The following is an 18,192-nucleotide window of genomic DNA, read 5'->3' as shown; positions in this document are numbered from 1 at the left end:
ATCCTGTTCCCCACAATATCCAGCCAGTTGCTTATAGGAAGCCCCAGTGGCGTTGCGTGGGTTGTCAGCACCCGGGGCAAGGCAAGTAATTTGTGCCCCCTAACCCGGGGCAAGGCAAGTAATTTGCGCCCCCCGCTGCACTGTCCCTCCCCCAGATAGTCCCTCGCTCTCTCTCCGCACCGCACCGCATGCCTGGCACCCCCCCTTCCATTAATTTGTCTAATCCCTTTTGGAATCAATTGGTGGCCATCACGACATCTTGGGAAAGCAAATTCCATAACTATGCTCTGTATGTCGAAGTGCTTCAGTTTGTCCTGAATCTTCCACTACTCCGCTTCATTGGAAAATCCTAGTATTATGAAAGAGGAAGGCAAACTTGTCTACTTTTTCCACACCAACCATGGTTTTGAAAAACCTCTATCATGTTTCCTCCTTATTTCACTTGTTGCTAAACTGAAAACCTTTCCTCATACTTGCTTCAGCTTCCTGTTTGTTATTATTATTATATTGTTCTCTCTTTCCTTATTATATCCTTACATTATATAAGGTTACCAGATTTTTTCCCATGAATCAGGGGACACTTTTCAACTTCAATGGATTTTGTCAGGGGACTGATTTGTAAATCTGGGGACTGTCCCCGGGAAACGGGGACGTCTGGTAACCTTACAACCCTGTGAACTAGGTTAGGCTGGACCACAACAGTGTATATGTGAAGTTAGGTTCACCCCCTTCCCTGATGTGCATTACTTTACACTTGTTTACATTGAACTGAATTTGCAATTTTGAGGCCCTTTCATCTAGTTTGGAAAGATCCTTTGAGAGGTCTTATCAATACCTTTTATCACTCTAAATAATATGGTGTTTTCTATAGATTTGGCTACTTCACTGTTCTCCCCAAACTCCAGGTCATTTATGAACAAGTTAGAAAGTTTCAGTCCAAAAAAGGATCCTTGGAGGGACTTGACTTCTTACATCCTTTCAATATGAGAACTGTCAATTTATTACTACTCTCTGCTTCCTGCTCGTTAGTCAGTTACTGACCCAAAAGAATCTGTACTCTTATCCCATTATGTTTATTCAGGAGCATTTGAGCACCTAAGTGTACACTGTCAACCTGATCACCCCTATCAACACATGCTTGTTGACACTCTAAAAGGTCTTAGAGAGGCAGGACTTGCTTTTGCAGGCCATGCTGATTTTCCTTCACCAACACCTGTTCTTCCACACTCTCATTTTACTCTGCATCAAGTGTGCTCCCGCCACTGGTTTGAGAAGCTGTGTACACACACTAGCCACAATCCTGTTGTTTCTTATGCAATACTCTGTCTTGATACATTTCTCCCAAAACCAGTTTCAAACCAAAATGAGAAAAGGGCAATCTACCTGAGTTTTAATTTGTAGTGTACTGTAATGTGTAATGTGTTCACAGCATAAGTGTTTGATGCTTTTATATTCAGCAATGCTTTCTATGAAAAATAAATTTCAGTTCATTGGAATGGTAGGTTTCCAATGAGGTTTTAATAAAAAGGAATGTACAATTCCAAACAAATGTAATATTTTTTCATTGGTCATGACCTACTGTAGTCCTAGAGAGATCCCTTACATGGCAATTGTGTACTCACGACCCCACCCCCATCCATCTTCCCTCTCTCCACCCCCCCTTTCTTTTTTCTTTTTTTTTCTTCTCCCCCTAATGCCTCAACAAATGAAATGGATTTGTAAAAATGTTACATGGGGAAAAAACAACGAGGCATTATACTTACTTATGTAAAACAAGAAAATCCTTAATAAAATATCAAGATGGAAAAAAAAAAGAATCCCCACCACCACCTGACCATAATTATCACCTGTTTGCAGGAGCTTTGCTAGAGTCTTAAAGGACTCAGAACACAGACTCACAAAACATATTTGCATAAATGTAGAGCGTGCCTCTGGGCAAAATAAGGTGGCAGGTGGCTTCAGTCACACCGGCACTGCACTTTGTAGCATGCCCAGCTGCCCTGTAAGCAAATAATTTAAGTTTTTTAAAGGGAGGGAAGGTGTCTTCCATGAGAGAATTTTGTACTGTGTGAAAGTAGCAGGATTTATTTGGGCAGCCCAAACAGCATGATTGAAATGCAAACTTGCAATCTTGAACTGCACCTGTATTAGATGTCTCAAACCCTGTGAAATAAACCCCCTGAATCTTATTTTCTTTTAACCAATCTACTGCAGGATGAAATACCCAATCCTTAAGCATGGATACAAAAAGACCTTCATAGCCCATTTTCCAGGGAAGAGATCATAAAGCATTTTTGTGTATTCTGAAGGAATAGAAACAGAGTTATCTAATACAGCTAACTACTTTTAGAATAAGGAATTACAAAGCAAGCATGAACTTTGACTATTGCTGTCACCACAGAAGTACTCTACCCAAAAGTGTGAATGAAGTTCTGAATCACCTGCTCATTATTTTCATGGATTTAAGCGGTATGTGTTAAGGTCTGTTAAGCATTAATGATAAATACCATCTTCTGGTGGTGCACTGCAGTGAGGGCCCCTAGATTAGAAAGTGCTTTCTTTCATGTCTGATGTCCAGTCTAATAGAAAGAAAACCCTTTAATGCCAAATGTGTATTGGAAGCAGATTTATGAGCTCAACAGGTAACGTAAAATTATTAGGCAAACAGTTGAAGCTCAGTTAGAAAGAAAAAAATGTGGATTGAACTCTTTTTCACACAGTGGTGATTATCTCCTCCAATTGCTGGATTTACTATTCCCTTTTTGTCATGCAAACAAGAAAAGGCAGGCATTTTATAGGAGCTCCTTCTGTGTGATGTGTATTGGAATCTACATGGTGGATTTAAAATGTCAGACAAGGGATTTAAAGTGTCTGCAAAGAATGTAATATAAGAGAACCAGCCAAAGACTACATGTAAAGTTTATAGTGGTCATTTCAGCAAATGTAAAACTAGTTTTTGCTATCTAACCATACCATAAGGATCACCTGCTTTGTTGCAGGTGTGTATTTGCATAATGACCGCATTCTCTTTCATCAATAAATCCTATGTGTTAAGTGGGAAGTGTGATAGGCTCAAACCTAATTGTAAAGATAAGCATTTCAAACACATCTGCAAGAGAAAGTATGACAGCATATTTGCTAGAGGTGGCTAGTGCCTCAGTTTATTTAATCTGATGTTTAATCTTATGCTTTCCATAGTTGTCAATGGGCCATGTTACAAGATAGGCTATACCAAAGTTTACTGCATTGGCAGGAATGAGATGCAACCAAGCCAGACTTGCAGCAAAATGAATAATCCTTCAATACTGGAAAGCCCAGACCACACCAAGTGAAGAAAACTGGATACAGGACCTCCTACAACTACTGTACAAGATTATATTCTATAAACTACATAGAATCAAGCTTCTGGGAAATTGGAAGTGCATTTGTGGATCTCTTCACTGAGTAATACCCACAACTAGAAACAGTGGGAGGCACAGGGTAGTGAGGGAAACCTGCCTGACTTAATGGATGTTATTTTAGGACTACGGCAGAGCACTGCTGACATTCATTCATCCTAACCTTTATCTAGGCACGCAAACCTGAATACTGTATAGCAGGCATAGGCAAACTCGGCCCCCCAGATGTTTTGGGACTACAACTCCCATGATCCCTAGCTAACAGGACCAGTGGTCAGGGATGGTGGGAATTGTAGTCCCAAAACATCTGGAGATCTGAGTTTGTCTATGCCTGCTGTATAGCATGCTGGATAACTGAATGTCAGAGATGAAGATGCTGTATCATTCATCATTAGATTTATTGTTTGCTTTTTTGCTCCAGGCAACACAAAGTGACTTAGAAAAGAGGAAGCAAGAACGAGGTCAGGTGGAGGGAGACTAAGGGACTGTACTGTTACATTACAGTGGTACCTCGGGTTAAGAACTTAATTCGTTCTGGAGGTCTGTTCTTAACCTGAAACTGTTCTTAACCTGAGGTACCACTTTAGCTAATGGGACCTCCTGCTGCTGCTGCGCCGCCGCCACACAATTTCTGTTCTCATCCTGAAGCAAAGTTCTTAACCTGAGGTACTATTTCTGGGTTAGCGGAGTCTGTAACCTGAAGTGTCTGTAACCTGAAGTACCACTGTATATGAATGTGAAAAACTTAATAAACCATGCACTAAAAACAAACACTAACTATAGTATTTAAACTTTCAAGCTTCAAAAACCACTGTTTGAAGTTGGTTTGTTTTAAATAAGCCACAGGTTGTCAGGCATGACAAAGCAAACCGCAGTAAGTACGTATGTAAAAACGGAAGAGAAAGTTTTTGAACTCTTCCTCACACCATGTAGGGGGAGGAGGGAGCACAGGAGTCTCAATGTGGTCTATGAGGCTGTGTGGTGTAGTGATTAAGAGCGGTAGTCTCGTAATCTGGGGAACCGGGTTCGTGTCTCCGCTCCTCCACATGCAGCTGCTGGGTGACCTTGGGCCAGTCACACTTCTCTGAAGTCTCTCAGCCCCACTCACCTCACAGAGTGTTTGTTGTGGGGGAGGAAGAGAAAGGAGAATGTTAGCCGCTTTGAGACTCCTTAAAGGGAGTGAAAGGTGGGATATCAAATCCAAACTCTTCTTCTTCTCTTCTTTCCCCAAACCATGTCCACCTGTGCCACACGTGACATCATTAGGGGAACTAGAGATGTGGCTGGATCAGTGGCCAGACTCAGCTCCCTGCAGGGAACTTGCCGACTTCCCAAACACCCAATAGTCAACTCTGAAGACTGGAAAGGGCTGCTTTCCCCCATAGAAATTATTCTGATTGTCAAAATTTGCTTCTGAAACCCTTCTCAGAGTGTTCTTGCTTGCAGAGGTTAGATGAGGATTGGGGAGGTGGCCTTTTCACAGGAGGTATCATGTGCTTAGAATATCCTCCCTAGGCAGATCTGCAAGATAACATTATCATCTTATAGACAACAGGTTAAGATACTTTTTCTCTCTAAGGTTTTTATAATGGATGATCAGCAGTGGTTCTGCTCTTTTCATCCGATTTTTTAAATATTTATTTTAAAACTGCTCTGCTCACCCTGGCAGCAACTTCTTTGGTGGTCTTAGGTGTATGTAGGTTTGATTCAACTGTATAATTTTTATTGTAAGCCACTTGGTTTTTATTTAAAATATTTATATGCTGCTTTTCTATTAAAAAATCCAAACATTTTCATAGAGAATCAAGGGAGGGTATTATTTGCTACAACCCTCCTCCTGTGTAAATTTAAGAAGAATTTGCATTATTTGTCCTCAGGGATTATATTTCTCCAACATGGAAACCATGTGTTCAATACATAAAATGTGGCACATTTCAAGTCACTGTTACTGCAGACTGAGTTTTTTCTTCAAGTAGGTTATATGAAATAGTGCATGCTATTGTACGAGTTAGTGGACATTACCTATATCCCATCCAACTGCACTCTGCTGCAGAAAATCGTGGGTCAGATGTTTCAAATTATTTGCACTTAATTATGCTTTAAATTATATTGCAGTGTGCCAGGGTTTTCTGCAGAAAAGACCTTTCTATGGCACTTTTTAGAATAGGGAACAAGAAGCACAACAGCTTAATTACTTTCCTTCAGCTAGCTATTGCTCACTTCCTCTTTCCTCTGGAGTTGCATTTTGTTTTGCTGGTTGGAGACAAGACGAAAGTTCAGCATACCAAGACCTGGTAAGCATTGCCTGCCTGACTTATGTATACAAACATAGTTTACCTGAGCAATGAAAGACAGCCAGATTATTGTATGTATATTGTTGGACTGCTTTTTATGATTGCTATTTTATGATTATTAAATTACATCTTGTTCTATCAGTGATATATGCTTCCTGAGGTTGCATTCCTTTAACAGGGATCTATGTTATATGCCATTTTAAAACGGCATATAACATAGCTGAAGATCTATACAATTAGAAAATGATGTAGAATGGTGCAATGAGAGAGGCTTGCTATGGATTTCAGAAGGGCGTGGATTACACCTATAATTCATTGGCATGCAAGTAGGTTTTCTGAATGCGACTAATTTGACTAAGCTCTTGGTTTCCTCTTACATCTTGTGGCTTCAATTTGCACAGGTTAATTATGCATTGCATAAGAAAAGTTCTTCCTATAATTAGAATTCTGTTGACTTTTAATTTCTCCATGCGTCTCTTGTTCCAACAAAGGAAAAAGTAAATGCTGCTCTATTCATTCCCACCCCCTTTAAAGGTCCTTCCGCAAATAACAGCAACTTCTACTAGGTGTTATTTGGATACATTAATAAAGACCTTCAAAGGCAGAGCCTGTCACAAACCTCATGCAAGTAAAATACAAGGTGATTTGCATTTCTAAATTTCCTAGAAGGTGCTGGCTCCATCACCTCAGCCAAAATACATATTAAAGACCAATCTAAATAAGAATTGTGGAGAAAGTCTCCTGCTAAAGACCTGCAAGATGGTTAGTGCAAAGAGCTTTAATTCTCCAACTGTAAATTAGGAAAGAGGTGGCACTTTGCTAGATCTTGGCCATAAAATTACAGAGACTGCTGTAACATTTCCAACAAATATATGGTATGAATAGTACATACGCTGACGGTTACACATTATTAACAATAATATCATTTGAGATTCTGGAACAGTTGCTTGAGTTAAGTGACAGAACCTTCCATACTCAGAGGATTTAAAAAACACATTTACTCAAAGTATGTAGTACTTTGGTGTTCACAGAAAGTATAACTTCTGTTTCTCTCTTAGTTGTGAATATATCTAGGCCCCGCCACACAAATGCTATCTTTCCTTTTACACTGGCTCAGTTCCTACATGAACTCTAGAACTCAAGATCCAGCAATAGTATGAAACTTGTGTATGACATAATGAAAAAGTCTTAAAGACTTTAAAAATGTCCAGGGGTCACAATAAAGCTCTTTGAGAAATTAACATATATTAACTTCCCATTTATTAAAGCTGGGGCTCACCCAGTGGGAACTGCTTTACTCAGGATTTTCCTGTACATGTTTGTTGTATTTATGACACAGCCAGGTTTACCTTTCATTATTCTTTAAAAAATGACTTTCCTATATTTTAAAAAAGTAATATTTAATACATATAGTTAAATCAGCTATGATAAAATTATAATAATTAAAAAGGCAAAACTAAGTACAGGTGTGTGTATGCAAGTGGTAGCTTGGGAGTCATTATTTCTAGGAACCATCTCTTCAAGCCGTTTAGGGCCAAACTATGTGAGATTACGGAGCTCTCACATGTTCAAAGGGATTTAACCTCTTTTACCTCTTTACTATGATCTTACAATATGGAGATTACACATGTTCAAAGGGACTTTACCCCTCAGGCTCATATATACTCTTTTAAACCTGGGATGGGGAAGCTGTGCTTGACTACAACTCCCATAATATCTGAGCATTAGCCTAGCTGGCTGGGACTGATGGGACATGGAATCCAAAGACATTTGAAGGGCCGCAGCCAGTTCCCCATCTGTCTTAAACAGACAATCTGAATTAAACACATTTTGAGCAATGACAATTTCCATTACCAGTTCCCAATAAAAAATGACCTTGCAACACACTGTAAATGCATCCAAGAAAGCCATGCAGAGCTATCCTGTTGTTGCTTATACTTTCCCCGGGCTGCGTTAATTTACAAAATACTAGTCACATGCTTAGTTGCAAGACAGAAGATTGATGAGACGTGACTGCTGTTTGATAAAGGATGACTCAACAAATATGTTACCCATGTGCTAGGAGAATGCACACTCTCTATATGTGATAAAGGCGGTGGCAAGGCCTGGGAGCATTGCAGAGAAAGAAATAACTTCTAAGAATGCAGCACTGCTTGGTGGAAGCAGCAGCAGGAGCAACCACCCTATAGAAATGAAGTATAAAGCAAGTTCAGGGAGGCAAAGTAACCAACACAAAGATGTAACAATGAAAGAAACTAAAATGGTGCAGAGTCGGGTAAGAATGCGGGGTGGGAAAAGAGGGGATTCATGGGTGAGAATTTCTGTGCCAGCTCTTTCATTTTGTGCTTTCAGTTACTACAAACTGGAATCATTTTATCATACTATTCTGAACTATAGCCAGCACCATTAGGAACATGCCTGAATGAAGAGAATCCAAGAGACATTTTCTGCAGAGAGTATATGGGATTATAGTAGAATTCTTCTGTGGTCTGGTTTGGTTCTGTTTTACTAATGTAGGGGTGTGGGGACTTGTGGGCCCCCAGATGTTGCTGAATTACACCTACCATCACATTTCCCAATCAGCCATGCTAGATGAGGCCAATGGGAGTTGGAAGTTAAACCCCATCTGGTGGGCCACAGATTCCCCACTCCTGTGCTAAAGTCATTCCTTTGGGGGGATGGAAGCAGGCACCTCTCTATCTTATTACAATAATGTAATCGTACAACATTTCCCTTTCACATCCCTTTGCTGCCTCTAGCTACACTGCATATGTCACACCAACAAGAGCTCTCTGCCTACCTCAAAGAGAAGCACTATCCTGTGTTCACCGCATTGGGTATGTTCTGTGAGATTATCAGTGGGAACTCATGCTGCCTTCCTAAAGTGCAAAGGAGGTGTGAATTAAATTACTGTCACTGCAGAGCTGTTAACAACACGAGCATCTGTACTATTAAAATTAGAACTGTACAAATGGAAGCTCACAAACAAAATGCTCCCATTCAAAGTTCTAAGCAGCTTGAAGAAGAAAAGAGTATTGTAGTTTTGTGTGCGGATCAGGTAGCTGGGGTCAGATAGCAGGGGAGCTTTCAGAATAGAGAGCAAGGAAAACAGACAGATTTTTTTTCCTGTCGTGCATGCATGAAACCTTTTAATATTGCCATGTGATTAAAGAATTTGCATACAGGGTTGGCTTCCAGGCCTGAGCTGTTGTTGTTGTCATCCGTCTGTCTTGGGAGACAATGAAGTGCGCCTTGGGAGTAGAGTGAAACCGTTTGAGAGTTACAGCACCTGCTGTGGTTGTAGAGACTGACAAGGGAGAAGCTGCTGGGGCAGATGAAGGCATCCGATTGTGCTGATGCAGGTGTACCATGGCGTTTCTTCTTTCTGCGCTCCTCCCAGCAGCGGTCATTCCTCCTCTGGCCATTGCTGTGGATGCATGACGTAACTGTCTCAGGCACTGCAAGGAATTCCCACACAGTGGGGTTAATGTCGCCAGTCACGTTTGCAGATGTCTTCATAAGAGAGTTGGTCTGCCAACAGGCCTTGTGCCTGAAGCCAGCTCCCCATAGAGCACGTCCTGGGGGATCCTGCCATCTTCTCTTCTGTAAATATGACCAAGGCAGTGCAGGCGTCACTGAGACAGGAGTGCAAATATGCTGGGAATGTGGACTTGATCATATTCACTTGTTTGAGACTCTGTCCTGCCATGCAATGCCCAAAATCTTCCTGATGTAGTGCATGTGGAAGGCATTGAGATGTTGCTCCTGGTGAGTGTAATTTGCCCATGACTTACTACCATAAAGCAGTGTACTCAACATGCAAGCCTGGTAAACCTTTGTCTTGGTATTGGTAGATCTGGGCAAAAACATTTTGTACAGCATGTTTTGAATGTCAAGTTAATTCAAATTCTAAGTAATAATAGCAAAATCCAATAGATAATACAGGTGCCTTCTGAGCTGGCTCAAACTGGTCTGGGCTACAGCCTAATGTTCATGTAACAGGAAAGACTGGCTTGCATCTGCTCAGTATTACAGATGAGTGCAAAATTCTGATTTGTATGGTACTTGAGTAATATTCTCACTTTATGTTATGAAGGTACATGTAAAGCATCAATGGTTTACATCTAAGAAGCATAATGTGTGACGAAAACTTCAAAAGGATCTTGAAGTAAAGTGTCAAGAAAATGAATTAGATCTATTAATTAGGGTTTCAACAGGAAAGCATTTAACAGCTAATCTGGCCACAGTTCAACATTCACCACACAGAAAAAAACAAAATGCCTGTGTAGTGGAAATGTTGTGACCACAGGGAGCAGTTATGTAAGTGGTAACTCCTCTACCACCCGCTGCCCAAAACGTTGAAGATATGTACACCCTACAGAGGCGCTGACCCACAGAGGATAATCCTGCTGGGAAGGATAAATGGAAAGGTGAGGTTTATCTGAAATTTGTATGTACTGGTGTCCAGTAATCTAAGCCACATATGAAGAAAGTCACACAAATGCACTTGCACATTTAGTTTCCTTGGGTGTTAAAGAGCTGTTCAGGGGATATGTGGTATCTTCAAAATAAAATTGTTAGAAGGATTTAAGAGAGTCTTGACCCATGTCACAGACACTACGTTTTCATTTATTCCCAGAAATGAAAAGTGCTTGCTAACTAGTGAGCAAATGCGGCTTTTGCCACCAGAAAAACAGTGCCAAATAAATGCAATTGTGTTCACAAATTGAGGAACAGATGGGCTTACAGTGATTAGTTGTAACCTTGTGTTTGTGCTGTGGGGTGCAGCAGGGCGCTATTCTGTCTCCAATGCTATTTAACATCTATGTGATGCTGTTGGGAGCTATCATTAGGGCATTTGGAGTGAGGTGTCATCACTATGCTGATGACATTCAGCTCTATTTCTCTGTAACATCTGAATCAGGAGAGGCTGTGCAAGACCTGGATCAGCGCATAGGTGGGCTGGATGAGGACCCATAAACTAAGCTTGAAACTTGGCAAGACTCAGACAAAGAACATTTCCCAGGTCTCAGAGACAGACCAGTTACTAGCTCTGAATCAACTTGTACTCTTTCTAAAGGAGCAAGTTTGTATTCAGGAGGTGCTCCTAGATCCTATCACTGGAGGCTAGAAGCACCTTTTACTAGCATTAGCTGGTAAGAAAGACAGCTGATGAGACAATTTTTTAGTTTGTCTTGAATCTTCCAGCGTTTAGCTTCCTTTAATGGTCCTGAGTTTTAGGATCATAGGAGAGGAAGAAAAACTTCCTCTTATACAATTATGCATGTTGTGGAGAAAATGGATATCTCTCTTCCCACCTTAATCAAAATACACCACAATCCTAACCATGTTTACTCAGAAGTAAGCCATACTGAATTAAGTGGGGATTAAGGCCAGATAAATGAAGTTAGGAGTGCTTTTGAGCATGTGTAGGTTGTTTCCCCCACACCACTAGGTAGAACCACCAAATCCAATTCCAATGAATTTGAAGGGATGTGACCTTAAATAAAGTCACAGAGCTTCTCCTTTCAGGCAGGTAGCTGTGTTGGTCTGACACAGTCTATCTATCTATCTATCTATCTATCTATCTATTGTCCAGTAGCACCTTAGAGACCAACTAAGTTTGTTCTTGGTATAAGCTTTCGTGTGCTTGCACACTTCTTCAGATACCTAAATGTGCATGTGCACGAAAGCTTATACCAAGAACAAACTTAGTTGGTCTCTAAGGTGCTATTGGACAATTATTTATTTATTTATTTATATATTTCGAGAGCTTCTGAAATACTCGCATCTTCGTAAAGCCTGCAAACGGCAGCAGACCGATACTTGAAAACGACGCTTGCGTGTGTGTTACCAGTTACCAGCGAAGCAGCAGCTGCCTTGTTTCCTCCCGCCGCACCTGCGAAGAATTTACAAACGCAACGTCCACAGCCTCGTTGTCACCTTTCAGAAAGCGGGCGGAAGCACGTCGGCGCGCGGCCTGCCGGTGGTGCCCAAGGGCGTGTCCGCCAGGGAAGGCCGTTCTCCTGAGGCCACAACTAGGCTCGTCGCAGGTGGAGGGAGAAGACTCACACCGAGGAGCGGTGGGCAGGGCAGGGCAGGGCCTGGTCCACATAACGGGGGCGCATGCGCGGCTCGGGCAAGTCATCTGTTGCATTCGCGACGGGGGCGGGGCGGGGTCACCTGCGCCCTGGTCGTTCCCACTTAGCAGAGCTGGTGGCTCAGGTAACGGAGGACGGGGCCATTTCTGGCCCAGGGGTTGTGCGTGGCGGTCACCGGGCGGGCTTTCCTCCTCGAATTAAAGCAGAGGCGCCACCCGTGGCCAGGAGGTGGGAAGGTGGGGGGGGGGGGTCCTTTGCCCCTGCCCAGCAGGGAGAGCAACTCCTCTTCGGCTGCTTCCCAGCCACTTCCTGCTCTCTTAAAGTGTGTGTGAGTTGTGTCCAAGGTGTGTGGTTTTTGTGTGTGTATCTCCCCGGCACCCACCTAAGCCTCCCTCCCGGCTCCTCTTCCCGGCCCCTTCGACTTCAGGCAAGTCCCCTCCGCCCTCTCTTCACCTGGCTTCCATTTTCTCTTTATTATCAAGTGGAGGCGACTTCCCTGGTGAATTGTGCGTCTCTGAAACAACTTACTCGCCCTCTTTCGCCACCTGTAGTTCTAATCTCGAATGGGCCCGTTATTTTATGGCCACGTTTTGTTTTACAACTGTTTTTTTAATGGCTTCAGAGGCCCCGAGTCTGTAACAGCTGTATGAGTTGGCAGAAATCCAGCCGCTTTCCTGGTGCAGGTGGGTGGGTGAGTGGGGAGAAGCTGCCCAGTTAAATTTCAGCAGGTTCTGTGGGTGCTAAAGCGCAGGCCCTAGCCTGCCGGGGGAAGGGGAGGGTGGCAGCCCTAAACTTCTGGGGGCGAGGGAGGGGCAATTTTAGACCCTTCATCCCTACTTATCCTAGGGTAGACGCCCACGTTTTCTTAATATATCAGAAGTTATGTTGGGCTGTGATCTAATTTCTGAGCCTCTCCCAAGCACCTGCACTGGGCAGGCTATTGCTGGTTGACATTTGTTAATAAATAAAATACCTTATTCTTCTGTTGAGGGAAGTTTGGGCAGGCTTGATAATTGCTGAGATGATGTGTAATTATCAACCGCCTAGTGATAGATCTAGGATGGCTCTCTTCTGCCCTCTGCAGGTTGTAGACTGCCCTGAAATCATTTTTGTTGTAGGCAAATCAGAATTTCAGAAACAGAAGGGCAACCATTGTCCTGTGTTACCTCTCTTGTGGAGCTGTGATTTGGTGGGTAAAATAAGCGCTGCTTTCTGATTCATTCCCTTGAAATTAAATTAATGTGTGGGATGACAGGATGTGAACAAGTTTCATCTCTAAACCAGTGTTTCCCAAACTTGGGTCTCCAGCTGGTTTTGGACTACAACTCACATCATCCCTAGCTGCCAGGACAAGCGGTCAGGGATGATGGGTACTGTAGCCCAAAAACAGCTGGAGACCCAAGTTTGGGAGACACTGATCTAAACAGATAATCCACCCATCAACTTGCCTGTTAACCACGAACTGCATCTGTTTTGGAATGAGGCCTAGCGCCATAGAACTTTGTAAAGAACATATTGGATGTCTTCATTTGGATGGTTTCTTGTGTACACTGTAAAATTACAGCTGTGAAAACTTAAAGTTCCTTCATAAGAATGTAAAATCAGATTTTGCTTTGCCACTTGCTGTGAGCTCTTAAATAATTTTCTCTTTGCATTCATCTTTAGATGATTTGCCTGTACATGCACAACTTCATGATGGCTGGTTGTCACCTACAATTTAAAAGACTATTCAGTTGTTTATAGGGGCTGAACCAGTTTCCTTCATGCTTAAAGCGTGAAATTATGAATATGTCTAAAACAGTTTAAAGTATTGGATAGTTTGATACTTGGCTTTGCCCTGCAAAACCTCTGGAACAGGTCTTTCCTTTCCTGATTTGCAGTTTTGAGATTGTGCAGTTTTGTGCTGTGGGCATCACCCCACCTGCTTGTCACAGTCCTCTAGGTCACTGCTTCACCCCAGCAACTGAAGCATAAACACTGGGACGCTTTGCTTTCCCATGTGGTTTGGATCAAGGTTGGATCCGGTTGAATTAAAACTTGCTCTCTTGAAATTACAATATTTTTTACATGCAGTCCTCCAGAACTACTTTAAAATTAATACTTGTGTTGATCGACTACATTCCACAGTAAAAGTCACAAATCTGGTGCTTGCCAGTGCCAACCACAAAAGCATTCTTGAGGACCTTTATTATTTTTACATAGTATGTGGACACAGAGGTGACCTATTATTTGGCGGTGGTGAATTTCAGTCTCTGTTTCTCTCCACCCCTTTGTGATATGTGATATGAATGAGAGAGAATGGTAGGGGAGATTCCATGGGGGGATTTTTTGTGTCATAGCTAAGCTAGAAAATGACAGATCTGTGGTGTTTACAGTTCCACCCTGCTGCAGGCTTTTCCCAAGTCAATCCTTTCATACTAATTCCTTCATGACTTGGGCCTTGATAGTATAGAACATAGAGGTAGGACTATAGTGACAAAGTACATACTGGCAATAAAAGCTTATGTTTTGATTGTTCAATTGAACTGTTCCAAAGCTATTTAAGTAATGGGGAATAGTTGTTGTTATAAATATAGATTTTGCTTCAGCCATTCTTTTCTGACTTTTGTTGCTCTATATATTATCTATATATATAATGCTTTCCTGCCTGTTGTAACTTGCCCTATGATTTTGTTTTCTAAGTGAAACAACATGATTCCATTCTTTGGAGATTTGTGGCTGGCTCACTCATGGAATGGGACTAAAACAGATTACCGTGGTGGCAATGGATCCTACTGCTACAGCAGAGCACGGGGAAGTACTGTGCTTCAAGGTGTAAGCTTTGGTGGAGTCCCTATTGTCCTTCTGCTCGATGTTACTTGCTTTTTGGTAAGTTATTTTTAGGAGTCTCAGTTTTTGCAGATAACTGCCTCTTATAAAATCCCCAAGTTCCCAAAACAAGGTCTGAGGAAGGGCCTGGTGGGGCAATGGTGAGGCTCAAGAAGTATGGTCAGTGTGCCACATCAATTGAGCATGTGTGTTAAGACAAGTCCCAGAATCCCCTGCAAAAAAGAGAAGCTCTATGGTGGATATGTAGAAAGTGTTTCCTGTAAATAAGCTGGACTTATTGTCCAATCCAATAGGGCTTGTGTTCTTAAGGGTGAAACATCATGTAATTTAAAGGTAAAGGGACCCCTGACCATTAGGTCCAGTTGCAGACGACTCTGGGGTGCGGCGCTCATCTCGCTTTATTGGCCGAGGGAGCTGGCGTACAGCTTCCGGGTCATGTGGCCAGCATTACTAAGCTGCTTCTGGCGAACCAGAGCAGCGCACGGAAATGCCGTTTACCTTCCCGCCGGAGCGGTACCTATTTGTCTACTTGCACTTTGATGTGCTTTCGAACTGCTAGGTTGGCAGGAGCAGGGACCGAGCAACGGGAGCTCACCCCTTGCAGGGATTCGAACCACCGACCTTCTGATTGGCAAGCCCTAGCTCTGTGGTTTAACCCACAACGCCACCTGCGTCATGTAATTTACCCTGCTGAAATAGATGCATCCTTTGTCTTGCACAAATGTTTTCCTTCCCTTCAGACAGACTGTGCTGCAAGATCTGGCTTGTCCTGACCAATAAATATATATGGAGGGGATGCAGAATAAGTGTGTGGTCATCTTTGGATAATAGGATTTGCTGCACTTTCCTTTAAGATGGGAGCATATGGTAGTTGCCAAACTATATTTCAGAGTACCATGCCAGAATTACCGTAACGTGGGTTTGTCTGAATTCTTTCTTGTCAAGCTTAAGACAGGTATTTCCCACCCTTCACACAGCACATGTTTCATTCTTTTTGCTCTATAAAAGACCCTGTCCAATAGTAGCCATAAGCTACTTTCTGGTGTTACAACAATAAAAATCCAAAGTTTTTGTCAAGTATGAAATATTTGGTCCTGGTGCTCTTATGGCGCTGTCATATCTGAAGCCAGCTTAACATGAAATAAAGAAACCTTATGCCTCTGAATGAATGTTACTTCTTTTCTTTTAGATTTTATTGTTGGTATTTTCTTTTATAAGAAAAAGATTCTGGGATTATGGTCGTATTGCCCTGGTATCGGAAGCATTGAGGTAAATGTTTATTAATTTATATAATGCATTTGCTTATTGCATTTATATTCTTCTCCAAGGAACTCAAGGTGGTGTACATACTTCTCCCCTCCCCCCCCCTTTATCTTTGCAGCAACCCTGTGAGGTAGGCTAGGCTGAGAGGCAGTGACAGGCCCAAGGTCACCCAGTGAACTTCATGGCCAAGTGGGGATTTGAACCCCAGCCTCTCAGGTCCTAGTCCCAACACTCTGACCACTACAGCACACTGGCTCTCAAGATAAAGAAAACATGAGTGTCAGAATGTTACAATGGCCCCCACAGAACATTGGTTGATACAGAGGGCATAGTGCCATGCTGTTGGTGACCAAGGGTGGTATCCAACAAAAAAGTAGCTATGTTAGTGCAAGGACTTCTGGCTGTGTGATGCAACGTATCATTTCCCTTCTCTCGCCATGTGCCCCTGCCCCCCAGAGCAGACTTGTAGGGAGTGTGTGAGCAGAGAAACTTACTGCCCCATGTAACACTTTGGTATACAGTGGTACCTCAGGTTAAGTACTTAGGTCCGTACTGAACCTGAAACTGTTCTTAACCTGAAGCACCACTTTGGCTAATGGGGCCTCCTGCTGCCGCCGTGCCGCTGGAGCACGATTTCTGTTCTCATCCTGAAGCAAAGTTCTTAACCCGAGGTACTGTTTCTGGGTTAGCAGAGTCTGTAACCTGAAGCGTATGTAACCTGAAGCGTATGTAACCCGAGGTACCACTGTAATAGGCATTGTCATAGACCACAAACACCAAGAGTTCTATGGATTACAAAGAGGAGGAACTGTGACACTAAGTACATTATTAGGAATTGCTTCAGTAGTGGGGGTTTTTTTATAATAAAAAAGTGCAGCATATGTGTGTGTGGAGTGTGTGTGTGCATGTCTGTGGTTCCCATGAAAATTACCTGGTCATGCATGCTATTGATTAAAAAAGAAAAGCCCATTGTCAACGATGAGTTTAGAGCATTGCACCTAGTTTAGCCCTGGAGTACATATTTTTTTAAATTTGTGAAACCACTGTTTCGTTCAAAACTTCTCTTGAGGAAAACAGCTGTATAAGACTAGATCTTTAGGAAGAATCGGTGAATGCAGGGCATGTTTGTTTCTTGCAGTGGCTGAAACAATGCTTACTTCCAAGCGTGCCCATTTCCAGTTGCTGCAAGCTGAGGTCAGGGTTTGCAGAAAATAAAACAGCACTTTAATTTTAATATGAAGGTTTTGCAAAGGCTGTTCTTGCTCAAAACCTCTGTAGCAAAACTGAAGGGGAACAAACAGCTACAATGTGTAAACGTGAATTGGGAGTGAAGGAAGAGAGAAATGTCAAGACAGGTGGTGAAGAGTTAACCTAAGGACACGGAAGGAGGAAAGAATCATACTTCCTGAAACTTACCAGATTGTTGTCAGTTTCATATTTGAAGGGCGAGGGGAGAAGTCTTTGTGTAGCTTCCTCCAAGGCTGGGTTACATCATGGGTTATTTAGAAAGCTATGCCTTCTGCTGAAATAGGGGAACATGCCAGCAAGGGAAAGAAGAACAGCAAGCAGACTTTCTTGACCAGCTTTCTGGTGACAGATCCAAAAGGGATATTCATGTTGCCCATTGTGGAATCTCACAACATTTGCTGCTGTGCACTTCCATGGTTGTTGTTTTATAAGGGTGCACACGTTGGTAAAGAAATAGCTGCATGAATTCCCAGTTGGAAAAAATTGAAATGGAGGGTAGGTATGTAATTCCTGAGCGGTGGGGACATGCACACACCACATGAATACTTCTCACGGACCTCTCACTAGTTTGGATGGGATCCATTGGTTTATTTGGGAACATCCTTGCACCAATGGGCTTGTGGAAATACTGGATCTGAGCTATGTATTGTGTCACAGTGTCTAGAAATGAAGAGACGGTCCTCTTCGTCATGGAATGAGATCTAGAAAAATATTGCTTTGAGGTCTTTTTTCGGGAGCAAAGCATTATATTGACATGAGAGTTAATAATTTCTACAGAACAGATTCTACAGAACTCCCCCCTCCCAATTGTCTAAAATGTTATTCATGTTTTCACTATAGTATGCTTTCCTCCTAACTATTTGTTTCTTTTCCCTTTGGAGTATTTCTGTTAGCTGCTTTATTTGAGCTTCTTTTAAATATGCTTTTGAATTTTAGCAACTGTTGTTAAGTCTAGTATTCTAATTTTGAGGTCTTCCTTTGTGTATTCTAGTGATACCACTGTATCTGGTGATTTAGCCAATCCTGATGATTTGGACCCCGATGAAGTCAGTAGTATTT

General features: G+C 42.3%; 1 protein-coding gene and 1 long non-coding RNA gene across 8 annotated transcripts in view; one reads left to right on the top strand and one right to left on the bottom strand.

Annotated features, from left to right (window-relative positions):
* Nucleotides 1-209: 209 nt before the first annotated feature.
* LOC310674835 lies at nt 210-11,686 on the bottom strand. Of its 2 annotated transcripts, XR_014509771.1 has the most exons (3): nt 11,554-11,686; nt 8,493-9,854; nt 210-349 (listed from the first exon to the last, which is right to left on the bottom strand). It is a non-coding gene; the product is annotated as an uncharacterized lncRNA (long non-coding RNA). The 2 variants fall into 2 exon arrangements; XR_014509772.1 differs by lacking the exon at nt 210-349 and having other exon boundaries at nt 6,455-9,854.
* The window catches only part of TMEM63A (transmembrane protein 63A), a 33,079-nt gene continuing 20,458 nt past the window's right edge, over nt 5,572-18,192 (top strand). The window contains exons 1-5 of one of the 6 annotated variants that reach the window (XM_083434449.1): nt 11,793-11,917; nt 12,912-12,982; nt 14,476-14,661; nt 15,812-15,891; nt 18,125-18,179. In XM_083434449.1, the coding sequence (XP_083290575.1) occupies nt 14,485-14,661; nt 15,812-15,891; nt 18,125-18,179 (312 nt within the window). In that variant the 5' untranslated portion in view covers nt 11,793-11,917; nt 12,912-12,982; nt 14,476-14,484. Of the gene's footprint in view, nt 5,693-11,792; nt 11,918-12,893; nt 12,983-13,461; nt 13,601-13,788; nt 14,255-14,475; nt 14,662-15,811; nt 15,892-18,124; nt 18,180-18,192 lie in introns of those variants that run through there. The other 5 variants (XM_083434452.1, XM_083434450.1, XM_083434451.1 and 2 more) reach the window with 5 other exon arrangements.

The sequence above is a fragment of the Podarcis tiliguerta genome (assembly GCF_965153285.1).
Source record: "Podarcis tiliguerta genome assembly, chromosome: 3".
Lineage (NCBI taxonomy): Eukaryota > Metazoa > Chordata > Lepidosauria > Squamata > Lacertidae > Podarcis > Podarcis tiliguerta.
The sequence above is the reverse complement of the archived record's forward strand: the minus strand, read 5'-3'. Positions and strand labels throughout refer to the sequence as shown.